This window comes from Meles meles, chromosome 5 (assembly GCF_922984935.1).
Source record: "Meles meles chromosome 5, mMelMel3.1 paternal haplotype, whole genome shotgun sequence".
Taxonomy (NCBI): domain Eukaryota; kingdom Metazoa; phylum Chordata; class Mammalia; order Carnivora; family Mustelidae; genus Meles; species Meles meles.
In genome coordinates, this window is record NC_060070.1 from 74,316,653 (window position 1) to 74,340,606 (window position 23,954).

The window sequence follows — 23,954 nt, forward strand, 5'->3', positions numbered from 1 at the left end:
TTAATGTATGCTCTGGAGGAAGCTTCCTCCTTCACTTAATCTATTTTTATATTCAAGGTAGGGATGTGCTCAGATTCATTATGTTGAAAGTCAAATCATAGGCCAAGTTCCCTTTTTCAAACAACTCACTTACAGAGTAGCTCCATTTCCGTGTCCTAGCTCGTGTTAAAATCTAGAGAGATGTTATTAGGTGAACTCACAAGAGTTTTTCTGTGAACTGACAAAGGCAATGCAGTTGAAGTTTATATAATGTCAAGACACTGTTGACTACCTAAGACTGGTATGATTCTAGAATAATGTTAAATAAAAGGCAATTATAATAGATGCTATGGGAAATGTATGAATTGTGCAAAAATAGTATTAATATATAAATGAATTCAAATAAATAATTCTCAAGAACTTATAGTTACAAAGCAGAGAGTAAGTTTACTTGATGCCCTTATATGATGGAGTGACCTCGTACTTAGTATTCAGAGGTGACTGTGGAACTCAACTACTCCTTCCAAGATGAACTTGACCCATCTTAAAGGCAGGAAGATTTTAATACCCATACTTTCGCAGATAGACATCCTTCTGAAGACAGATATTCTAAAATTTTAGAAGTCAAAAGAGCTAATGCAATGAAGTGTAGAAAAAAAAATAGTCTTTTCCGATGATTTAGGTATTTTCAAGAGAAACTGACTAAATTGGATTTTGCCATAAATACTGCCGTAGAATTTTAAATCTCAGTTAGGATGAGACTCAGATTGTATTGATAGTCCCTAAGTTGTGTGGTGGAGGTGTGTTTATGAGCAGGAGATTTGGACCAATTAGATACATAGTTATCTTTCTCCTTATCTATATTTTAGTTTCTTATTTATGTATAGTGAGACATAACACTGTACATGAAAAAATATGACTTTATAAATGTATAGCTTGATGAATTTTCGCAAACTAAGTATGCCCACAATCCACATCAAAAAGTAGAATATTGGGGGGGGGGGGCACCTCAGTGGCTCAAGGCTCAGGGCTCAGTTGGTTAAATGACTGCCTTCCGCCCAGGTCATGATCCTGGCATCCCAGGATCCAGTCTCCTTGGGCTCCCCACTCAGTGGGAAGTCTGCTTCTCCCTCTGAACCTATGCCCTCTCATTCTCTCTCTCTCTCTCTCTCTCAAATAAATAAATAAATAAAATACTTTTTTTTTTTTTAAAAGATAGGCTATGGGGGTGCCTCAGTAGCTCAGTTGGTTGAGCTTCAGACTCGGTTTCTGCTCAGGTCATGATTTCAGGGTCCTGAGTTTGAACCTTGCATCAGGCTCTGTGCTCAGCAGGGAATCTGCTTAAGGATTTTTCTCCCTGTGCTTCCTACCCCCGCATGCTCTTGCCCTCTCTCTCTCTCTCAATAAATAAATAAATCTTAAGAAAGAAAAGAATTCTTGAAAAAGAATATTGCTAGTACCCCAGAAGCCCACCTCCCTCCCTTCACATCACTCCCCCACTGCCTCAGGGTAACCACTGTCCCTGGCTTCTAACAGTAATGAGTAACTTAAATCAGTGGAATTCTATAGTTTATCTGGTTTCCCTCTCTATCTCTGAGTTCATGAAATTCATTCCTTTTGTTGCATGTGGATCATTTGACATCATTGTTATAAAATCTTGTATCTGGTGACTGCCACGGTTTATTCATTTTACTGATGTTAGGCATGTAATTTGTTTTCACTTTGAACTATTTATAATAGTGGTATTTGAATATTCTAGTACATGACTTTTGAGGAACAGGATGTACTCGTTTTGAGGGGAGCCTATATCTGGAAGTGGAATTTCCACATAATCGGGTAGGCTAACGTCCTGCTTTAGTTTGTAGTGACTTACAGAGTTTTAAAAAACTTGTTGTATTAATATACAGTCCAACTTGAAACATGAGAGTTCTACTTGTCCCATATCCTCACCAAGACTAGGTATTACCCTACCTTCTATTTTTAATTATCTTCTTATTGTTCACTTCTTTATTTGTTCATAAATGTATTTACTTAGCAGCCATTGATTGATTGCCTAATATGCCAAGCCCTGAAAACACAAACTCAAAGACAAATAATGTAGAATTTTTACCTTCTAGGTGCTCAAGAACTAAAGAAGGAAAGGAAAAAAATATTTAGATAAGCCTCAAGAAAAGTTACTGGCATCATGGCTTAAGGAATGCAGACTTGACCATTGTCCTTTTACTCCCCACATAACTGACATTTGAATTTATAAAGAGAATTTACATTTACAATCAGTAAAGTATCTATTTAATATGATGTGCATTTATATGTTAAAATGAACTAACTTTTGAAACAATATTAAAAATATCCAGGCCCAGGCACTGAGCGGCTCAGTTAGTTAAGTGTCGGACTTTTGATTTTTAGCTCAGGTCATGACCTCAGGGTTATGAGATCAAGCCCCAAGTTGGGCTCCTCACTGGGCATGGAGTCTACTTAAGATTCTTTCTCTGCAGGGTGCCTCAGTCTGTTGAGCATCCTACTCTGGATTTCTGCTGGGGTCATAATCTCAGGGTCATGAGATTGAGGCCTGGGGTTCCATATGCAGTGCAGAATCTGTTAAAGATCCTCTCCCTCTACCCCTCCACCCCCAAATAAATAAATAAATAAAATAAATCTTAAAACAACAACAACAAAAAATTCTCTCTCCCTCTGCCCCCACTCCCCACCCCCCACAGCCCCACTCATGCTCTCACTCTCTCTTTCTCTCTCTCTCTCTTTCTCTCTCTTTAGAGCTTTGACATTTTAAACACATCATTCTGCTTTTTAGGAGTAATATATCTGGTATACATCTGATTAATTTCTAAACTAATCTTCTGGACCTTTGCCCAGTGTCAAACTCTTAATTTAAAACATGAAGGTAGGGGCACCTGGGTGGCTCAGTGAGTTAAACCTCTGCCTTTGGCTGAGGTCATGATCCCAGGGTCTTGGGATCAAGCCCTGCATCAGGCTCTCTGTTCAGTAGGGAGCCTGCTTCCCTCTTCTCTCTCTGTCTGCCTCTCTGCCTACTTGTGATCTCTCAGTCTGTGTCAATAAGTAAAGAAAATCTTAAAAAAACAACAACAACAACAATCTTGAGTGTAGACAAAAACATACATATTTGAAAATTAAAGCATGTGGCTTTGGAACAAGAAATGGTGGCCTTCAGGTATAATAGGGAGATCTCTCAGTTATCAAGTTAAATATGTGTGTCATTTTATAAAAATTTATGCTAAAGAAGCATACTTTTTTTCTCCTCTTTATATTATTTAAAATTTCCTTACCCAATTCTTAGTTATCTTCAGTCCACTGATGAAAGTAATGTTTACAAGATACTTCAATGTCCATGAAAATGCACATTTTACGCATTATTTTTTCCTCTAGCAAATTTTCAGTTGATCCGCCTAATGTTGCAGAAGGATGGAAAATTTGAAGTTCACAGAAAGACTATATGAACAGTCTAGGCCAGTAGCCATTTCATGTCATTATTTTTAAAAGGCAGGATGTTTAGTCAAAGTAGAATAGTGAGGTTTCTTGCCATTTAGTAGCAGTAGCTACGAAAGAAGAGCGCAGCCCGTTTGCTGAATAATTGTGGTACTTATGGTCTCGACACACTTTATTTTCTCTTTCTGTGCACTGATGGTTCACAACTTGGGCTGCCTTCCAATATTTTATGTTTTATATACTACAATTTATTTTGATATTCTGAATGTCCAGATACCGCATTATGGTGTGGAAATAGGGGTGGTCAAAGGGAATGAAAATTAAAATTCTCTTTCTGGTGGAGCTGTCACACCAGTCTTTGGCTGGTAACCATTTACATGGTTCAGTATCTTTAGAGTGTCACCATCTTGTTATTTTATCAGTGAGGTCTGTAATTATTCTTGTCTACCTATTTCCATTTGATGGTAAAACTAGGTGTGGTGACTTTATTTTTGATGGCACTTCAACTATTAGAGACAGGTATTTTGTCCCCTAAAGGAAAGCTAATAGAACTGCGCGATTAAAATAGGTATTCAGATGTCCTTGTAATTATAGTAACCACATTGATGGCTCTATTTTTACAACATTGCCTTTTTTTAAATCATTATGCCTGTAAACTCTCAAATTACCCATAGAAACCTGCTTTTCTTGGTTCAGAGACTTAAGTAGAGATGCACAGAGCTCTGTCCTCTAATCCCCTGTTCAGACTGCCTGACTTTTACCTGGTTACATCCGGGAGAGTTGCTCTGGAGCCACTAATGGCATCTGGTGAATTCTCTATCTCCCAATTTAATCAAGAACATCTAACTCAGTAGGGCACATAATTGTTTTTTGTTTTGTTTTATCTCAAAATTGAGGAAATGCTCTATAATTGCTAAGTTACATCATTTGTCCTTCGGAATAAATCTGTATTGGAAATCTTTACATTACGAAACTGAGTTGCTATTTAAGCTAATGACATAGTTTCTTTGCTATGAAGATCTTTAAAGTCTCTGAAGATTTATGCTTTTTGAACAAAAAAGCATCTTAAAATTATGCCTGTTCTGTGGTTAGTAATGCATATATAAAGCCTGTTATCTAGAGGAATTATTTATATGACTGAAGTCTTTTTTTTTATGACTGAGGTCTTATTCCGTTGTTTTCCCCATGTCATCACAAATTATTTTTTATTAAAAAATGTCAATCTAGCACTTGTGTACATAGAAGGATATGCCTAGCTAAAAGATGCCCATTCTGTATCCTCCAGAGTCATGTAGAAATAAGAGATAAATAATAGTTCTCCTGATTAACTTGAGATAAGTAAAGTTTTGGATTTTTACATGCATGGGAACCAGGATCATTGAACGGTATCTCCTGATTCCATGACTACACTAAGTCATTTGTTCATGGCCATCTGTTGCCAGCTACACATACATAAAAACTCCATGCATTGCTTTGAATTGACTTGGAATAATTACAAAGTACATATTCATAGTGAACATGTGCTTATTATGTGTTATATTATAAACAGTCAGTGCAACAGATTATTTAGACCCAGGGATCAAGTTGGCAAATGTAGGTTGTGTTTGATTACAATTAGATGCTGGAAAATTCTTCTAATTGCATAATGCTAAAATACTTTAAAATTTGGAATTTAGGCTCATGAGATTTTCCATGTTTTTATATTCTAACTGTGGAAGAGTCAGGATATTTTTAATTTTTTTTTTTAATTTTTTAAAGATTTTACTTATTTGAGAGAGAGAGAAAGAGAGCACAGCAGGGGGACCAGCAGAGGGAGAGGGAAAAGCAGGGAACCTGATATGGGGCTCGATCCCAGGACCCTGGGACCATGACCTGCGCCAAAAGCAGATGCTTAACTGACTGAGCATCCAGGCACGCCAGGATATTTTTAAATAATACTTTTTTTCTAATTACGGTAAACAGATTATATGTACATGTACATATACATGTATACATGTGTGTACTTGTGTGTAGATAGATAGAAGTATATAATCTCATTATAGAGATTATGCAATAGATTTTTTTCTTTTAATTTGCTACCTCTTGGTTTATGAGTCAGCCATTATATCTTAGTTCATATTAATGTAAAACAAATATAAATGGCATTGCTCTAAGTCCTTCAGCCTCTAACCTAGAATGGAATAATAGCCTGTATAACCTAGGCATCTTACCATGTCATTGTCATTGACAAATGCAGTTTCCCTCCTTTCTCTTGAAAATATGTGTGTATGTATGTATTAATGTATATATTATTCTCCTACCTCATATAGGTGATGGTGAGATGTTGATATGGTTACCATCTATTTATGGTCTTAGACTTAAGGGAACCAAACAGAGTTGAAGGCTTTTCCAGTTTTACTACTTACCTGATTGTTATTCTTAGAATCAACTGGATGTTCTTTCCTCTAAATGCATGAACAGTTTTAGCTCTGACTGAGCTGAAATAAGGGATTCAGTGCCCATAAGAGAAATCTTCTGTATTAACTTCTGATTCAATCAAAGGGATCCATAATTTTTATCCTAACATAGGTGATTTGCTGCCATTTGGATTGTGGGACTGAAGGATGCTTTTGTAAAGTTGTTTGATCATTGTAGTAATTCCTAACTCTGAACCAATTCATTGCATAGATACTAATGAGACAGAGTATAGTTTGGGGACAAAATGAGAGAAAAATTCATAGTCCTCTCAGAGTTAAATTATATGGGTCAAAAAGCAAATAAACTTCATTTTTCAGAATCCCTTCACCTTTTCACATCCCCTAAATATGAACTTAACCTTATTTTCACTTCCTGCTGGCAGACCTAAAATAGCATGCTGCTGCTGTGCCTTTTTATTTCAAGCAGGTGATAAAGTTATTGCCGCAATGTTTTCAAATCAAGATGAATAAAATGCCATGGTAATGCATAGGAGATAAAATTCAGTATGCAAAATTTGCAGTTTCATTGCTGAAATGATTCTTCTTATTTCAGCACTTTAGGCAGCAGAAAAGAGCCATGTCATTGAGATTAAATACTGTAATTCTACAGATCTTCCAGTTAAAAAAAAAAACAAAACCGAATACATGTCACACAGGGATTGAAAGACAAAATGGCTGTTTACTATGAAGAGTGGCCTATTTTCAGAATTTTTTTCCTACCCTGAATTAAATTTTGTTCAAGAAACTCAAGTTCTTGGTCTATTCTGATATTAGTGCAACTGTATATATATATATATATTTTTTTAAGATTTTATTTATTTATTTGACAGACAGAGATCGCAAGTAGGCAGAGAGGCAGGCACAGAGAGAGGGGGAAGCAGGCTTCCTGCCAAGCAGAGAGCCCGATGCGGGACTCGATCCCAGGACCCTGAGATCATGACCTGAGCTGAAGGCAGCGGCTTAACCCACTGAGCCATCCAGGCGCCCCGAGTGCAACTGTATATTTTGATAACATTTCTAAGCAATATTGTATAGTCAGATTTTAATATATATAATACTTTTTCTTCACATGGAAAATCCTTTTAAAAATTTATTGATCTGGTTTGGTTAAAAGACGAAGAATTATTATATGTTTGTAGCTGAGCCCTTTATTTATTTATTTTTTTCACAAGCTGGATAAATCATCTGATGCCACTTGGTTACTAAGCAATTGCTTAGAAAATGTTCTTTTGTTCCAGTCAACTAACTCCTTTAATTAAATAGTAACACTTTGTAGGTGCTGTGTATCAATGTCAGAGAAATCTGCTACCTATATGGTTCAAAGCTCAAGGTGGTAAATCCTACATTTTGAGGACTTAATTTCATCATCTGAAAATAAATTAAACAAATTAATAAACAAATATACGGAATTTTAGTATTGCCATCTCCAAATGATGGCTCTCACACTGAAATTGTAGACTACATCTTCTTGTATCGAGTAGATAGAATTTATACAGATACGTTTTTTTCTTATAGTGGCATGAGCAACTTTTTTTTTCTCAAGGTGTTATTGAGCCAGCAATTCATTCTCCAATGATATTATTGAACTTAGTTAGACACTGGTAAATACTGCGAATGTAATGATAAGAAAGTTTTACAAGCACATTTTAAATTTTACTGGAAGCAGAGATACAAGGTAAAACCACTCATGGTCCCAAAGTTCGCCCACCCCTGCTGGTAGCTTTTTGGTATATTTCCTTCTGGTGGTGATGGTTGGTGGTTTTCATTTTTTCTACCATGGGGATATACTTTTTAAAATGCAAGCTCTGATAGACGTAAATATTTAATAGTCCCCTGACAGGTATTATATAAACTTAACAACTTCAGTTCTTGAAGTTGGTGTGAAATTCTGTTGAAAAGATATACCGTAATTTGTGTCTCTGTTTTCCTGTTGTTGAATATTTTGGTTGTTTACTTTTTTGCTCTTCTAAACAAAGATTTAAATTTTCCTCTTACATTAAATTCCCAGAAGTGAGACTACTGTACTTTTTATTTTATTTATTTATTTATTTTTAAAAAGATTTTATTTATTTATTTGACAGACAGAGATCACAAGTAGGCAGAGAGGCAGGCAGAGAGAGAGAGGGAGGAAGCAGGCTTCCTGCTGAGCAAAGAGCCCAAAGCAGGGCTTGATCCCGGGACCCTGAGATCATGACCCGAGCCAAAGGCAGAGGCTTTAACCCACTGAGCCACCCAGTCGCCCCTACTATACTTTTTAAATACATCTTTATTTTGTGATATTATATTGGTAGATCGTTTTCCAAAAACATTATCAGTTCACTTGCCCATAAGCAAGCTGTATCATCAAATGCCATTTAGTTATGTCCCATTAACCATGGTCAAGGCTGTGCGAATACTGTCACCTGTTCAGGGTTTGCAACCTCTTCTTCAAAATTCTGCTCCACTGCCCTGTTGAGAAATAGGAATGGAAGTGATATGATTTTAGGTAAGCCTAAGCCATGGATTGCTGAGTGTAAGTTATTTTTAACATCGTCATTGTGTTTCTCTAGTGGAGGCTGTTGGTGTTTTGGACTGGAGAATTCTTCATTTGGTGGGACTATCCTGTGCATTTCATAAACTTAAGTAATTTTTCTCAGCCCACTCAAAACCATTAGCACTCCTCAATCATTTGAGCAACTGCCCTTAAGGAAAAACCACTGGGAGGGAATGAGGAAACTCCTGTTTAGTTCTCCATAACTATTCATGGGTAAAAAATACATAACATTGGGGCATCTATGTGGCACAGTCAGTTGGGCAACCCACTCTTGTTTTCACCTCAGGTCACGGGGGTTTACACTCAGTGCAGAGTCTGATTGAGTTTCTCTCTCTCCCTCTGCCCTTCCCCACCATGCTGTCTCTCTCCCTCCCCGTAAAATAAGTAAATAAATAAATCTTTAAAAAAATATGTACTATAAACAAACATACATATCACTAAATGAGAGCTTTGCTATTCAAAGTTTTTTTTCCTCATGTTTCTCATTTTCTCATTGTATTTCTACATACTTAACAGAAATCATGTATATTTATTTCATGGTTCTCAGAAGTTTTTGGTATGTGTAGTGTTGTGAGTGTGGGCAGTGGGTCATAGTGCACACTCTTTCCATAGTCTACCATAAGTGTACACTAACACTCTTCTAATTTTCATGCAGATGATAACAGATGACAGTAGCACCTTTTAATTGATACTGGGTCCAGGTGCTGGCATAGGAACCCTGGGTTTAACAACATCCAAACTGTGTGTTGTCTTAGTATTAACTTTATTTGACCAGGTCAAGCTTAGGAGCCATCTGAATGATATGACTTGGAAAAAGTATCCATCAATGGATTGTTGGATTTAAAAAGGGACTTTAATATATTAAATTTTAAGATCACTTTGCTTAAAAAAATTCTCTTAATGCACAAATTCTAAACATAACTAAAATAGTAGTTTATCTGAAAGATAATTTATAGAATTTACTAATTACATCATTGATATCAGCAAAAAATATGGAATTAAACCAGAAGAGTGAATGGAGAGGGATTTGGCTCTTTAAGGAGTTTATTAGGCCTGGAAATCTGAAGTATCAGGGAAGTCAGAGTGAAAATCATGAAAGAACTATTACTGTTCTCATAATATCTGCTTTGCAGTTCATAAAGTGTGCATCTGTGAGAAACCTTGTTCATGAATCTGAAATTTTCAAATGTGTATATCTTACATTTCAACATCTAAGGAAAAATTAAACAAATTATGTTGTCATGCATATGATATTAAATGCCCAAAGAAAATGTTTCTAATTATCCATACCTTGCTTTCCATTTCTTATGGGAAGTAAGGTCATCTTCTTATTCAACAACGTTACTATTTCAGGTTTCTTGAGCCACTCAAGTACCCTTAAATTATGCTGTTATCTTTTTAGGGTATAATTTTAAATGATTTAAAATTATGAGACTGTAGGTGATAAATAAATGCTTGAGTAATTTGGTGCATTGATGTCATTCTTCCTGCTCACAGTCTCTACTGTCTGTCTCCTTTTACTTCAGCATTTTAGTAGGTGATGAGGAAGAAAATTAACAACATGAAGCACAAACTAGTGAATTTTCTTTTTTAACTGGAATTGGATCAGAATTTTGAAGAGGGGGATGATAAAGAAATAGAATAACATTGATTTTGAAGTGATCCATTCAATAATGGATAAATGGAAAATAAATAATAGTAAATAAAATATCTGTCTCCAAGGCAAACAGTCTAATATTGATTTTTACAGGAATTTAGATATGGTAAGGGAACATTCACTCCTGTAGTCATTCGAAGTGATAAGGTTCATCTTTATTTTTATTTCCTTAAAAATATAAATAGCAAAAAAAAGGCAGTGTGGATAAATTATTTGCTCTTGGTAATTTCCACTGTTTGGAACCTAACTATGAAACTTTCCTAGAAGTATTTTCTGCTCAAGGGCTCGAAACAACTGGAGAAAAGATAGAGCTGAGGTATTTCCCAGGAAGAAGGATGAGATCATAGTATGTCTCTGTGGTGGACTGAAAAATGGCCCCAAAGACCACAAAGTCCTCATCCTTGGAATCCATGACTATTGGCTTCTCAGGAGAAGTGGTCTTTGAAGATGGGATTGAGGGGTCTTGATATGGGAGATTTTGGGTTATATGTGTGGACCCTAAGTACAGTCACAGGTGACCTTAAGTAGGAGGTTGAGGAGATTTGGCAACAAGGAGAAGAGCAGAAGGTAGTGTGAACAATGGGATTAGAGTGATGTGGCCACAAGCCAAGGAATGAATACCCATAGCCGCAGATGTTGGAAAAAGAAAGCAACTCATTCTTTCCTAGTCACTTGGAGGAGGTATGGCCCCGTGCCACCTTGATTTTGACCCAGCAATACTGATTTCGAAAATCTGGCCTCCAGAACCATGAGAGAATAAATTTCTGTTGTTTTATGCCATCCAGGGAGTGATCATTTGTTACAGTGGCCATAAGGGGACAAGTTCAGTGCCCTTGCCTGCTTTGATGGTAAGAGTGCTAATCTTGAGAAACTTTTTTTTTTTTTAAAGATTTTATTTATTTATTTGACAGACACAGATCACAAGTAGGTAGAGAGGCAGGCAGAGAGAGAGGAGGAAGCAGGCTCCCCTCTGAACAGAGAGCCCGATGCGGGGCTTGATCCCAGGACCCTGGGGTCATGACCTGAGCTGAAGGCAGAGGCTTTAACCCACTGAGCCACCCAGGTGCCCCTTGAGAAACTTTTAATCAAGGCTTCTTTGATGAGTAAATGAAACAATTTGGAAGGTGATAGGACTGAGAGGTATTTGATTTATTTGGAAAGGTGAATGTAGAAGTACCATTTGCCTTGATGTTTAATGGCTTAGTGACTTCTAGATCTGATTTTGCATTTTATTAATTAACCAAATGTTAATAAGTGATACATAGGTTTATAAAATAGTGTTGTAATAGGAATAATTGGATAGGATATAGTTTCATAATGACTTATCTTGATTTCAAGGCACTTTTTGAAATTATCTGAAATAAAATAAATAAAGTGATTTGAATGTACAATTACGATTATATAATAGGTTTAGATCTAGAGTAATGAATGTAAGTCATTAATTGAAAGTTAATTGGTAACATTGGCAAAGTTTATCCTGTATTTTGGGGATTGCATGCTTCAGCTGATACCTAGTATACAATTGGGAATTATTCGCACCACACCTCTGGGTCTGATAGTGTATTAAGTTATGAAGAATATTAATATTGCTGCAGAACAATTACTTGTTCATTTGCTAGCTGATTAAAATTCATGCATAATTTATTGAAATGAATAGAGATTTTATAAATAAGCCTTCTTGTCCTCAAGGGCCTAAAATCAAAACACATATGCTAATACTTCTAACATAAAAAATTTAATATGTAGTGGTGTATTAGTCTCATTAATGCTAGATTCCACTCTAGTCATGCTGTTAAACGAGGTATATGCTTCTAAGTCTCTCTGAACATTGTCACAGTTCCAAATTTGAGCTACTGCCTTGGCAACTGCACTACCCTTATTGTTGACCATAGCAAGTGAGATATAAACCTGATCAGGGTGAATTATTACCCTTCTTCCAGCTAAGCACCTGATTATTATCAAAGTCATTTCTTCATGTACACAAAACACTAGTGATGACTATTAATTTTTGGTTTTAAAATTTACATGCTCTCTGGAAAAACAAAACAAAATAACAGCCAATATGGGGCTTGTTGACACATTTAGAAATGTAAAGTCTTTAGCAATTTTTGAAATAATGCCTGGTTTGCCAGTGAAGAAATTGTAATGTCAAGAAGTTAAATAACATGCTCACATTTACCCAGCTATTCGTGTGTGCATTTTGTGAACGTAGAATCTCCTGATTCAAATTTCATTTTCTTTTACATGTCATTTCCTTAAAGATAGAAATGACAGAAGAAATATTATGCTTTACTTTTTCACGTGTTTCTAATATGTTTTGTTGTCACTCTTTCCCTCTCATTTCTCTCCCTGCAGCTCTCCTCCTCTGTTTGCTTCTTATTTTCCACAGCAATGGTGTGAGAGCAATGGGATGAGAGTTATCATTCAATATACAGTTATTAGTTCAGGTTTCAGAATATTTGCAAATTTATAGATTAACCAAGGTTTGTTATTCATATCTCATCTGACAAATCACTCCGTCATGTTAAGTATGAGACCTCTTCAAGTTGTTCCATTGTATTGTATGGGAAGCATTGCAGCTTTGAGTTAGAACCCTAGGATGCTGTGGATTTAGCTTCATTTACTACTTAAATTAGTCAGTATATGAGCCATCTGGAATGAAAACAAACATTGCACATATGAGGCAACTCAGTTTATTCACAAAGTACAGACTGCTTCTTAAAATATGTGCAACATTGAGATAGTCTGGGAAGATATTTGCATTTCTTCTATTATGCTCATTTCTCTATTCAGTTTCATTTCAGCTCAAGGTTTAGAAAATATGTCAACTTTCTCTTTCTGTCTACTAAGACTTTTGTAAACTTGAAACATACAAGTCGTTAGTTGGTAAAATTTTATGATATGAAATGTCTAGCTTTATCTTTCTTTAGCAGATAAACGAAAATTCCGAACTATTTTGGTTTTATTTAAACTTTCTACTTTGTGAGTAGCTTCTCAATTGAAGTCAGTAGTGAAAGTTGGAATAGTTCGCCCTCTACACAATTTTGACTTTATGTTGTCGAAACAATTTTTAATTTTATTTATTTATTTGACAGAGAGAGAGAGAGAGAGATCACAAGTAGGCAGAGGTAGGCAGAGAGAGGGGGGAAGCAGGCTCCCCGCCAAGCAGAGAGCCCCATGCAGGACTCGATCCCAGGACCCCGGGTCATGACCCGAGCTGAAGGCAGAGGCTTTAACCCTCTGAGCCACCCAGGCGCCCCCGAAACAATTTTTAAACCATAAAGAAAAGATATTGTAAAGTTTGTAAATCAGATGTTAAGAACTGCTTTTTCATAGAAATGGAAATAATTCTACATGTAGATTTTACATAGTACTTACATTATCTTATACGATCTTAGTTTTATTTTCACTTTCGTGAACCACAAGCTCCTATGGTTCTGCCAATAATGAGTTTGAAAGCTATTGCCATGATGAGCCATGATTACTGATGGGACTAACTTAATATGCCTCAAATATTTTTGGATAGAAAGAAGAAAATTGGTGTTCCTCAGTAGGTGTCTCCACCCATGTTGTTATTTTTTCCAATTTTAATTTTTATTTGAGCATCGTTGACACACAATGCTCCATTGTTTTAGGTATACGAAGTAGTGATTCCGTAAGGCTCTATTATGATTTATGCTGTGCTCAACCCAAGGGTGGCTACCGTCTCTCACCATACAGTGCTATTACAATATCATTGTATCTGTTTTCTACATGATTCTCATTTTAAAATAATGAATTTGTTGTTTTATTGTTACTCCATCTCCCTTGCCGTATTATATGACTAACCAATGTATACAACAGACTAGCAATTAGTAGTTACTCAGTAAATATTTGTCATATGAATTTTGGAGGACCATTACTGAAAGTGACTTTAGTATAGTTAGAGATCTAGGCCAGCTAGTCTTACTCCTTATGTTAGGGATGTTTGTAACTCAGGGATTCATAAAATGGAAAGTATACTTTTTTATACTCTTAAGGTTTAAAAGCAAGTCCTGGGCTACAGCTGAAAACCCTTGCTTCATTTAAACCTGTATTAGAAAGTAAAACCTGTCTGTGAAGGTTTTTTGTTTGTTTGTTTTGCACTGTATATTATTCCAAGTGTGTGTTGCCATTAAAATAGAAAATCCAGTTTGAACGATATTGGCTGTCTTTTCATAACTTTCTTCTATTTGCATATTCTCCAGTCCACCCCTACTGAGGGAAAGGAGGAAGCAATGTGTGGTTACATTTAATAGCTTTCCTTGGGGCATCTGGCTGGCTTATTTGGTGTAGCATACGATCTTGATCTTAGGGTTGTTAGTTTGAGCCCCACGTCGGATGTGGAGATTACTTAAAAATAAAATCTTAAAAAAAATAGTTTTCCTTCATATATATTGCTTTATCTCTTAAAACACACACATTTAAAAATAATTACTCGACTTTATTTCTTAGATTTTAGGTTTATATGAAAATTGAACAGAAAATACAGAAAGTTACTATGTATTTCTTACCTTGCCAACAGTTACCCCTATTTTTTTGTTTCAAATTTTTATTTAAATTCTAGTTAGGTAACATATGGTGTAATATTGATTCCAGGAGTAGAATTTAGTGATTCATCACTAAATGACTCATCGCTTACAATAACACGTACTGGTCATCACATGTGCCTTCCTAATGCCCATCACCCACTAGCCCTTCCCCCGCCCACCTCCCCTCCAGCAACCCTGTTTGTTCTTTACAATTAAGGGTCTGTTATGTTTTGCCTCCCTCTCTTATTTCCCCCCTTCCCATATGTTCATCTGTTTTGTTTCTTAAATTCTACATAGGAACACACAAACCTTTAAATCGGTTTTGGGGCAGTTACTACTTTATGAAAATTAACACTTTATTTTAAAGTCTTTTAGCTTCCCTGAGAAATGCTGTTCAAGAGATTCAAAGAAGAATCTGATCACAAGGTACTAATTAGAGCATCTTCATGACATAGGATTGCCATAGAGGGACCACATAGACAGAGCTAGAGCAATAGAGTCCTTCATAAAGTCCAGTATCAAATTCACTTACATCATTGTTAAATGAAAAATAAAAGGGGGACCCTAATTTATTTTTCAGTGTTTCTATAAGTTCAGATATTACAATAATGTTTGCCAAAGTTTCTTTCAAGGAAATATTTAAGCTGTCCAAAATTAAATTGCACTGTACCTTTGACATTTGAGTTTAATGTTTGATTCATTGCCTTATTGCATGCTATTCCCAAAGGCTAGTGATATGTAGTGACTTGTGATTTTGCCTCGGTATTAAGTTTCACTTTCTTAAATTCTGTGGTGGATATGCAGAAACAAGTCAGCACTTGGGATCAGCTTCTAAGTTCAGCTTTGTTGTTCCTTCCTCTCATCTCCTCTGCAGGAACTCTGCAGAAGTGAAAAACAAAGCGAAAACCAAAGTACTGCTTTGCCATATTTCATGAATGAAATAAAGAGTTATAACAGTATTCATTAATTTGGAGATTTGTTGAGGTCTTAGGACCTCAAGAATGTCAAAGATCCAGCTGTACTTTGTTAGTAGCTAATCAGAGCTATCCGTCCTTATTTTCCCTTTATTTCCCTTGGTTACTGAGCCTGTACAAGTTTATCTTCTGGAGAGACATGTTTTTAATAAAAGAAAGCTTGTGGTAAAAAGGGTCATATCCCATCAATGAAAGTATTTACTCTTTAAAAGTACAGTTTCAGGGGCGCCTGGGTGGCTCAGTGGTTTAAGCCGCTGCCTTCGGCTCAGGTCATGATCTCAGGGTCCTGGGATCGAGTCCCGCATCGGGTTCTCTGCTTGGCAGGGGGCCTGCTTCCCTCTCGCTCTCTCTGCCTGCCTCTCTGCCTACTTGTGATCTCTCTCTGTCAAATAAATAAATAAAATCTTAAAAAAAAAAATAAAACTTCAGTTTCAGATCACTCATGTTCTGGTTTTCCTTAAGAATTTATTATGTGCTCCTAAGTAAATTACACATTAAACTTTTCAGCTTTGAGAGACATTAATATATCTATGCATTTTATTTAGTCTTTTGGATTTTTAACTAATTGGGTTGCACCTTCATCTCTCCTAGAACCACCAAGACCCATTGCTCCTCCCCAGCTGCTTGGTGTTGGGCCTACCTATTTGCTGATTCAGCTAAATGCTAACTCCATCATTGGCGATGGTCCCATTATTCTGAAAGAAGTCGAGTACCGGATGACATCAGGGTCCTGGACAGAAACGCACGCAGTCAATGCTCCAACTTATAAATTATGGCATTTGGACCCAGACACTGAATACGAGATCCGTGTTCTACTTACAAGACCTGGTGAAGGTGGAACGGGGCTCCCAGGACCTCCATTAATTACCAGAACCAAATGTGCAGGTAAGACTGAATAGCAGGCTCCCTGCCTCGTGAAGGGATCAAGCATTAGACGTTTAGTATAAATGCACTATTAAATGTTCTAATTATTTGGCACATGATGCAGTCACACTAAGAGTTCTATTGAACTTGGTAAATTGTAGCTTTATGTCATAATTGGACTAATTTAAGAGCAGTGTGTTTCTGTTATTATTCAGTATTATGATGAATTCATAATCTTTTCTTGAGCGGCAGTTTTGCTCAACCTGCTTGTATTTCAGTCCAAAATCTCTGACAGATGCTGGTGAAGGTATCATTACCATTGAGAGAGGAAACTTCGGCAATTCAGCAAGTGCTGAACACCTTTCGGCTATGTAGAGATTGTCTCCCTTGGTAACTTTGTTACGGGCAGTGCAGAGGCCCTATCTGATAATATAGATTAAAAAGTTACTCTGAGGGCGCCTGGGTGGCTCAGTGGGTTAAGCCGCTGCCTTCGGCTCAGGTCATGATCTCAGGGTCCTGGGATCGAGTCCCGCATCGGGCTCTCTGCTCCGCGGCGAGCCTGCTTCCCTCTCTCTCTCTCTCTCTGCCTGCCTCTCTGTCTGCTTGTGATCTCGCTGTCAAATAAATAAATAAATCTTTAAAAAAAAAAAAAAAAAAGTTACTCTGAAGCCGGCCTTGGTGAGATTACTCTCTTACTCAGAAAACCTGTGGTTTAGGATTAATTTGACACCCAACTCTACAATATACAGAGGTTTGTTAATTGCCCTCCCGGTGCCTGAAACGAAGTGATGAAAATAATAGCACGAAACAGGAAGGAAGGATGAAACAGGAAATAAAAAGTAATATATAAATATAGATCCCAGTTCCTAATTATACCATGTTGTTATAGTGGGAGAAATTGTTAGCTATTTATCAAAAGCCACTGAAAAGTTTAACTGTCTCTGTTAGAGAGCATTTTTAGTGCACTGTTTATTTTATTACTGAAAGTAGCTTAATTTTTAGTTTAGTTGGAAGAGCCATTTTTTAACCATCAAGTATTATGTTGAAACACCTGCAGAGTTAGTGCATGGATCTATGTGTCCTGAACATTTAGTCATTTAGGTTCTGAAAATTGAAAACTAAGACTGTAGGGATCTATGAAAATGTAAATGCCTATAAAATGTCTTTTGTTTCTTGAACATGTGTTTGGCATTTATAGTATTTTTGTTTTTACAATATTCCGGGGCTACTCACCAAGAAAACTGATCTATAATCAAAGCAAAACCCATGAAATTACCTAATATACTGTCATCTTTAAATATTTTAAGTTCTGACTCAATTTTAATATATTAATGTTTATGTATAAATCTTTAAATATTTATATTGGAAGATGCTCACTAACAGATAGTTTAACTGCTCAATTATTAATCTGAGATTTAGACAACAGAGAGTTTACTAATTTGTTCTTTGTTTCTAAATTCTGTGGTTGGGTAGGCAGCTTGACTTAGAAGATGTTGGTTAAGTCTCCATGGCTCAGCCTAAAGCACACAATTTCCTTTTTAAATTTTCTTGCAGCTCAGTCTTTTTCTTCTAGGTATCTGGCAAAGTATTCTGATGGTAGTAGGTGACTTTTCTGAAGGAGAGGCATGTAGACTCCACAACTCAGTGATTCAGAGAAATAATTTAAAGAGGAGACATTGTGGACATTGAGGAATAGCTCACTCTGTCTTCCAAAATTAAATTCCCCGTGTTAACATAAAAAGATGAACAATGAAATTCATTTTACTCAGGATATTGCCTTCACGTATTTCCTAATAAAACTATCTTCCCTTCTATATTTAATCTTTATAAAGTATATACAAATTAAAATAATGAACAGTAATTTACTATTCCAGTGTCTTCTTTTTGATTTCTTCCCCCCTCAGGTGGTTCCCCCCCACTTTTTTTTTTAATTCCAGCAAGTTAACATACAGTGCAATATTAGTTTCAGGTGTAGAATTTCGTGACTCATCACTTACATACAACGCCCAGTGCTCATCACAAGTGCCCTTCTTCATCCCCATCACCCTGTTTCACCCATTCTCCCACCCACCTCCCCTCTGGTAATCCTGGGGTTGTTCTCTATAGCTAAGAGTCTATCTCTTGGTTAGCTTCTCTTTTTTTCTCCCCCACCATCCGCCGTATTCATTTGTTTTGTTTCTTAAAATCCACATATGAATGAAATCATATGGTATTTGTCTTTCTCTGACTTATTTTACTTAGCAAAATACTCTCTAACACCATCCATGTCATTGCAAATGACAAGAGGTCATTCTTTTTTATGGCTGAGTAATATTCCCTTCAATATATATCACATCTTCTGTATCAGTTCATCAGTTGACGGACATTTGGGCTCTTTCCATAATTTGGTTCTTGCTGATAACTTCTTTTTGACTTCTGTGGCCAAATTTCTTTCTTTTAAATATCTCATCTGTTCTTATTTTTTAAAGGGTTTCTTCAGAGTAGACCATTAAAATTTAGCTGTGCCGTACAATATATTGTTAATATCATGTGATTTTTGTTTAACCAGGAATTACTTGAAATTGGTCATTGATGTGTGAGCTAATGGAGACTGCAAGTATTTGAGGTTGTGTTTTAAAGCTAGTTATGCTGTATTAAGTGGAGAAAACAGCATGTTAAGGAGCATTGATTTATCCCTATTGACTGCTTATGTTGAGAATGCATATTGATTGTAATAAGTAAAAATATGACTATAAGGTGTTTTGAGGTAGTTTATTTTGAGAATAACTTTATCTATGTGGGAGGGAATAGAGTAAAAATAACTTACACTCATAGTTGCTTTCAAATTTATAAATGTCTTGACATTTTGGAATTACGGTGCTTTTTTTCTTCTAATTCTTTATTTGAGAAACATTTAATCTGTGGGCCCTGTGGCATAAAATGGTGTCAGGCTCACTAACACTTGTAGTTTTACTTCCCACTGTAGAAAGTTTGTTTTTAAAACTATCTTTCACATGTGTTGAGTCTTTGTCACATATGTTTCTTCATTTATAAATGTCCTCAGAAGATGTGTTTGGTGCATGTTTTTATGGCTAAGAAAAGTGCTTAGATTTTCAAATACATTGTAGATTTGAGAAACTGGTTACTGTTTTATCAGGAATGTCTATTATTGTTGCTCTCTATTATTAGAAAAGGGAGGCGAGCTTATGAAAATATATATTGTGTTAATTTTTAAACAATCTCTGAAAAGCCGAAGTTGTAGATAATTGATAAGTATTGTATATCTAAATACAGGGTCAGTATTGATGGTGAAAGTATGATGTCCTTCTACTTCCCTTCTTCAAGATGCATACTCCGTTCACCAAATTTAAGATCTCTCAGCCTTAACCAGCACCTCCACTGGCCTCGGCCTGCTATTCTGTAACACGAAATAGAACACAGTTTATGCTAACTGTGATAGTAGCTGGTATTTAGTAATGATTTCAGAAGTCTAAAATTTTTTCACAAGCTGTGGAAATGATTGCTTTGAAATCCCAATAATAACCTTTGAAAGAGTTTCCATTTCATTCTATTAATTTTTGCAAGCTCTGCATACATTCCATTTTACATTGCAAGTTCTACATTCCACTTTAATCAAGGGTAGGGGAATGCCACACTGTAGTTGTAGTATTAATATCATATGGTTGAATAAATGCTGATTATTATGACATAACTATTTTAATACACCCTGCATGTTGACAATCAGAAAGCCTTAAAAATAAGTATAAGAACTTCTCAGCTATGTCTTTGTTCTGAAATAAATTTCACATGAATTTCTTGTAAAATAACAAACAAATGAGGATTATTTTCGCCTCTTAGAAATTTTGTTGTTTTGGTGTATCACAGAACATTCTCTGACTACTGAGTACCAATCAAAGAGTGAATTCATTACAATTTATTATGTTAAAGATCCCATTTTAATATTTGCAAGCCATTGAAATTTTATTTCTGGCAGTAGTAAATTTTATTTTCTTGGCAGATATCTGTCAATAAATAATTTTAGAGTAAGTTAGTCAAATGGTCTTATTTGTGTGGCTTAACAAGTAAATTTTGTATTTTAAAAATGGAAATGTAGATTTTCATAGTAAAGTATTCATTATTTTTGTTTTATAATCAGCATATGAAGTGACTACATCATGATACTTTATTTTCACACCGGTGAGGTAGATATATTATTTTACCAATTTTGTAGCTGGTTAATCTAAGACTCAGTCAAAACAAAATGAAACAATGACTTACCTATTGTCAGAAAACTGGGCAGCTAGGACTCAAAACACATTTTCTAGTATTTGAAAAGCCTGAATTCTTTTTGCTCTTTCTCCTAGTATGGGTGATTTTTTTCTCTCCCATTCAGAAGAATATGGCATGCCTAAATGAAAGTATAACAGGTAAAATCTGGGAGGAATGTATATTTTTACAAAAGAGTATCTGCACGGCTAACTTACTCCCTGAGGAACATAGTTAAATGCTTGCCACTTCACTTTTATTGAAAGCACAATTGATTAGTGTGCTTAACACTCAAATATATGCTGTGTTTTAAATGTTTTAAGCAGTTGAAGAGGTGTAAAACATTGTTTTATTTTTTCCTTTTCTGAAAATGCCCTGCCTAGTTGCCAAAGCTATTTTTTTGTTTGTTTGTTTTCTTTCTAAAGTACATTTAAATCATTTGGTAAGTGCAATTACCTGCTTCAGGGTCTCTCAAGTTAGAAGAGGTGGTAATTACAGCCTCTGGTGGCTGTGGCCTCCTACGCTTGCCTCACGCTTCTCTATTCACCTGTGGGGTATGATTATTGCACTGTTAGCTTACAGCCTAACCCATGTTATTGTTAATATAATGCTTCTTCAGGCATTTTATGAATTTAAAAAAAGGGTATAAATGTGAAGTTGTTTTAAATGGGAAGTAATTCAAAAACTCCACTGAACAATCAAAGAAAGTATGCTTGTTTTTTCTCTGTGTCAATTTCCTCTGGGTATACCATCTGGTATAGAAGCTAAGAAAATACAGTTTCTTTTTCTCTTATTAAATGGAAATAAAGTATACCATCATCAGAAATTGTCTTCATTGCATGCTTTGGCAATTGCATGTTAAAATTGCTCTTTTAAATTGCCTACTGCTTCTGGGTAACCCGTTGTGGTACTGTTTTATGATTAACTGACATTTTAGCACATCTCCCTCATAGGGAAGGTCAAGAGTTCAGGGTGTCCAGAGCGTAATATATTTACACAGTTGGGAAAACTACTTTTTACTCTTACACTGAAGTTCAATGCTCTTGGCAAGTTTAAGTGAAACATGTAGATCTACGAAGCATTGACGAGGAGAATGTGTTATTTTAGAGGTAAGCATTTACTAAAAATGCATTTTTTTCCTCATAAATCCACAGTGGAAAACAAAACAATACTCAGGCATATTCAGGAAACCCAAGGTGAGGAATTAAATTTTGGCCTTTTGGCTATAGCTTTTTCAGCAAAATGAAACCATTTATTGATTTTTACTGTGATCTAAGATAGTTATCAATCACAACAACTAGTTATCATTGAAACTCAGCCTTGAGGTTAAAACAAAATAAACAATTCTTAAAAGAATTTGTATGGTTTAGGAGCATAAGGATGACATTCTTTTTGATTTGAATTGAAGGCTTATAATTAATGCTTGTTTTAATTTTTTTAAAGTGTTAATTTCTTATATCTGATATTTATACAGCTTCTTTGTTTTTGAGCAAGAATTTCAAAAGGCATTACTATTAATATTGAAGTAAAGAAAAGCTAAAGATAAAAAGCCATAAGAAAAGTCATGGAAAATAATTCTTCAGTTTTCTTAGCAACTTTCAAATATGTAGTACAATATTATTTAATATAGTCATCAACCTATGCATTACACACTCATGACTTATTTACATCATAATTATAATTAACAAGTTTGTAACATAATTAACAAGTTTGTACTTGTTGATCCCCTTTACCCATTTTGCCCACCCTCCTACCCATCTCCCCTCTGTCAACCTTCAGTCTGTTCTCTGTATTTATGAGTTTTGCTTTTTTTCATTTAGTTTGATTTTTAGATTCCATATATAAGTGAAATCAATCATATGATGTTTGTTTTCTCTGACTTATTTCACTTAGCATAATACTTAGCATAATACACTTAGTTCCGTCTATAATGTTGTGAATGGCAAAATTTCATTCTTTTTATGGTTGAGTAGTATCCGTGTATGTGCGTGTGTGTGTGTACATGTGTATAAACCACAATCCCTTTATCCATTCATCCATCAACAGACACTGGGTTGTTTCCATATCCTGGCTACTGTAGATAATAGTTTAGTCAACAGAAGTGTGCCCATATATTTTTGATTGGGTTTTTGTTTTGTTTGGTTAAATACCCAGTGGTGGAATTGCTGGATCATATAGTAGTTCTATTTTTAACTTTTTGAGGAACTTCCATACTGTTTTCCATAGTGGCTACACTAATATCTATTCTCATTAATGGTACACAAGTGTTCCCTTCTCTCTGTATCTTCACCAACACTTGTTATTTCTTCCCTAAAATCCTTTTTTAGATTTCTTTCCTTTTTATTCAGAAAAACTTTTATTAGCTTCTTTCTTTGTTAGCGGCACGGGTTAAGTTCTAGGTCTTCAAAGTTATACAATGTCTTGCACTTAAGCCCCTTGTAGTCTTGAGGGACAGACTTATAAACATGGAGTGAAATACAAAATGATAGGAATTTAGGAGAAGAAGTATTTAAGAGAAGCTGTCACCAAGAAAGGATGGCTTTAAAACATGAAAGATGGACCTTAAAACTTGACTTTGAATTTTTAAGGCAGAAAAAAGAAATCAGAAAATAGAGTTAAAAACAGAGGAAACCTATGTTTAACCCATTTGTAAATCCTGTTGATGTTTTTTTTTTGGTTCTGAAAATAAGGTAGAGCTTTGGGTAACTCTGGGCAGTGGTAGAACCGAGCCCACAGGTGGCATGTCGCGAGGTCTAAGATAATCCAGACTGCTCTCCAGTTGTATTTAAGAAGAAGACTAACGTTGCTAGATTTGCTTTTCAGAAAGATTATTCCATCTCTGTGGAAGATGAGTTAGAACTAAGGAAAGACGGAGGCAGAGTGACCACAAAAACATGCTTATAATAATAAAAAAATTACCCACGTCATAGTGTTCTCTACACCATGTCTCTCTCATCTTAGATCCAAAAGAGGATATCTGTAAATTCCTGGGTCATATCGTTATTCTTAATCAAGAAAGTTCCTTTTATTAAAGAGGTTTTAAAGACATTTTAGGTGATCTAACTTTATTGTTTGGTTTACTTTTTTTTCAGATAAGTTGGTTGTCCAATGTTATTAATATGCATGCAATTTCCATGACATGACACATTATTTTAGAGGAGAAAATTGTGAAAGATTGCAGAGAAATTCAAGAGCTACTGTGTAGTTGATGGAGTATTGATTTATTTCATAAAT

The 23,954-nt window shown here is 35.6% G+C and overlaps 1 protein-coding gene across 11 annotated transcripts in view; it reads left to right on the forward strand.

The window, feature by feature from the left end:
- The window catches only part of PTPRK (protein tyrosine phosphatase receptor type K), a 567,969-nt gene that overhangs the window by 320,680 nt on the left and 223,335 nt on the right, over positions 1–23,954 (forward strand). For all 11 annotated transcript variants that reach the window (XM_046004511.1, XM_046004500.1, XM_046004501.1 and 8 more), the window contains exon 7: positions 16,203–16,496. In XM_046004511.1, coding sequence (XP_045860467.1) covers positions 16,203–16,496 — 294 coding nt within the window. The remainder of the gene's footprint in view (positions 1–16,202; positions 16,497–23,954) is intronic.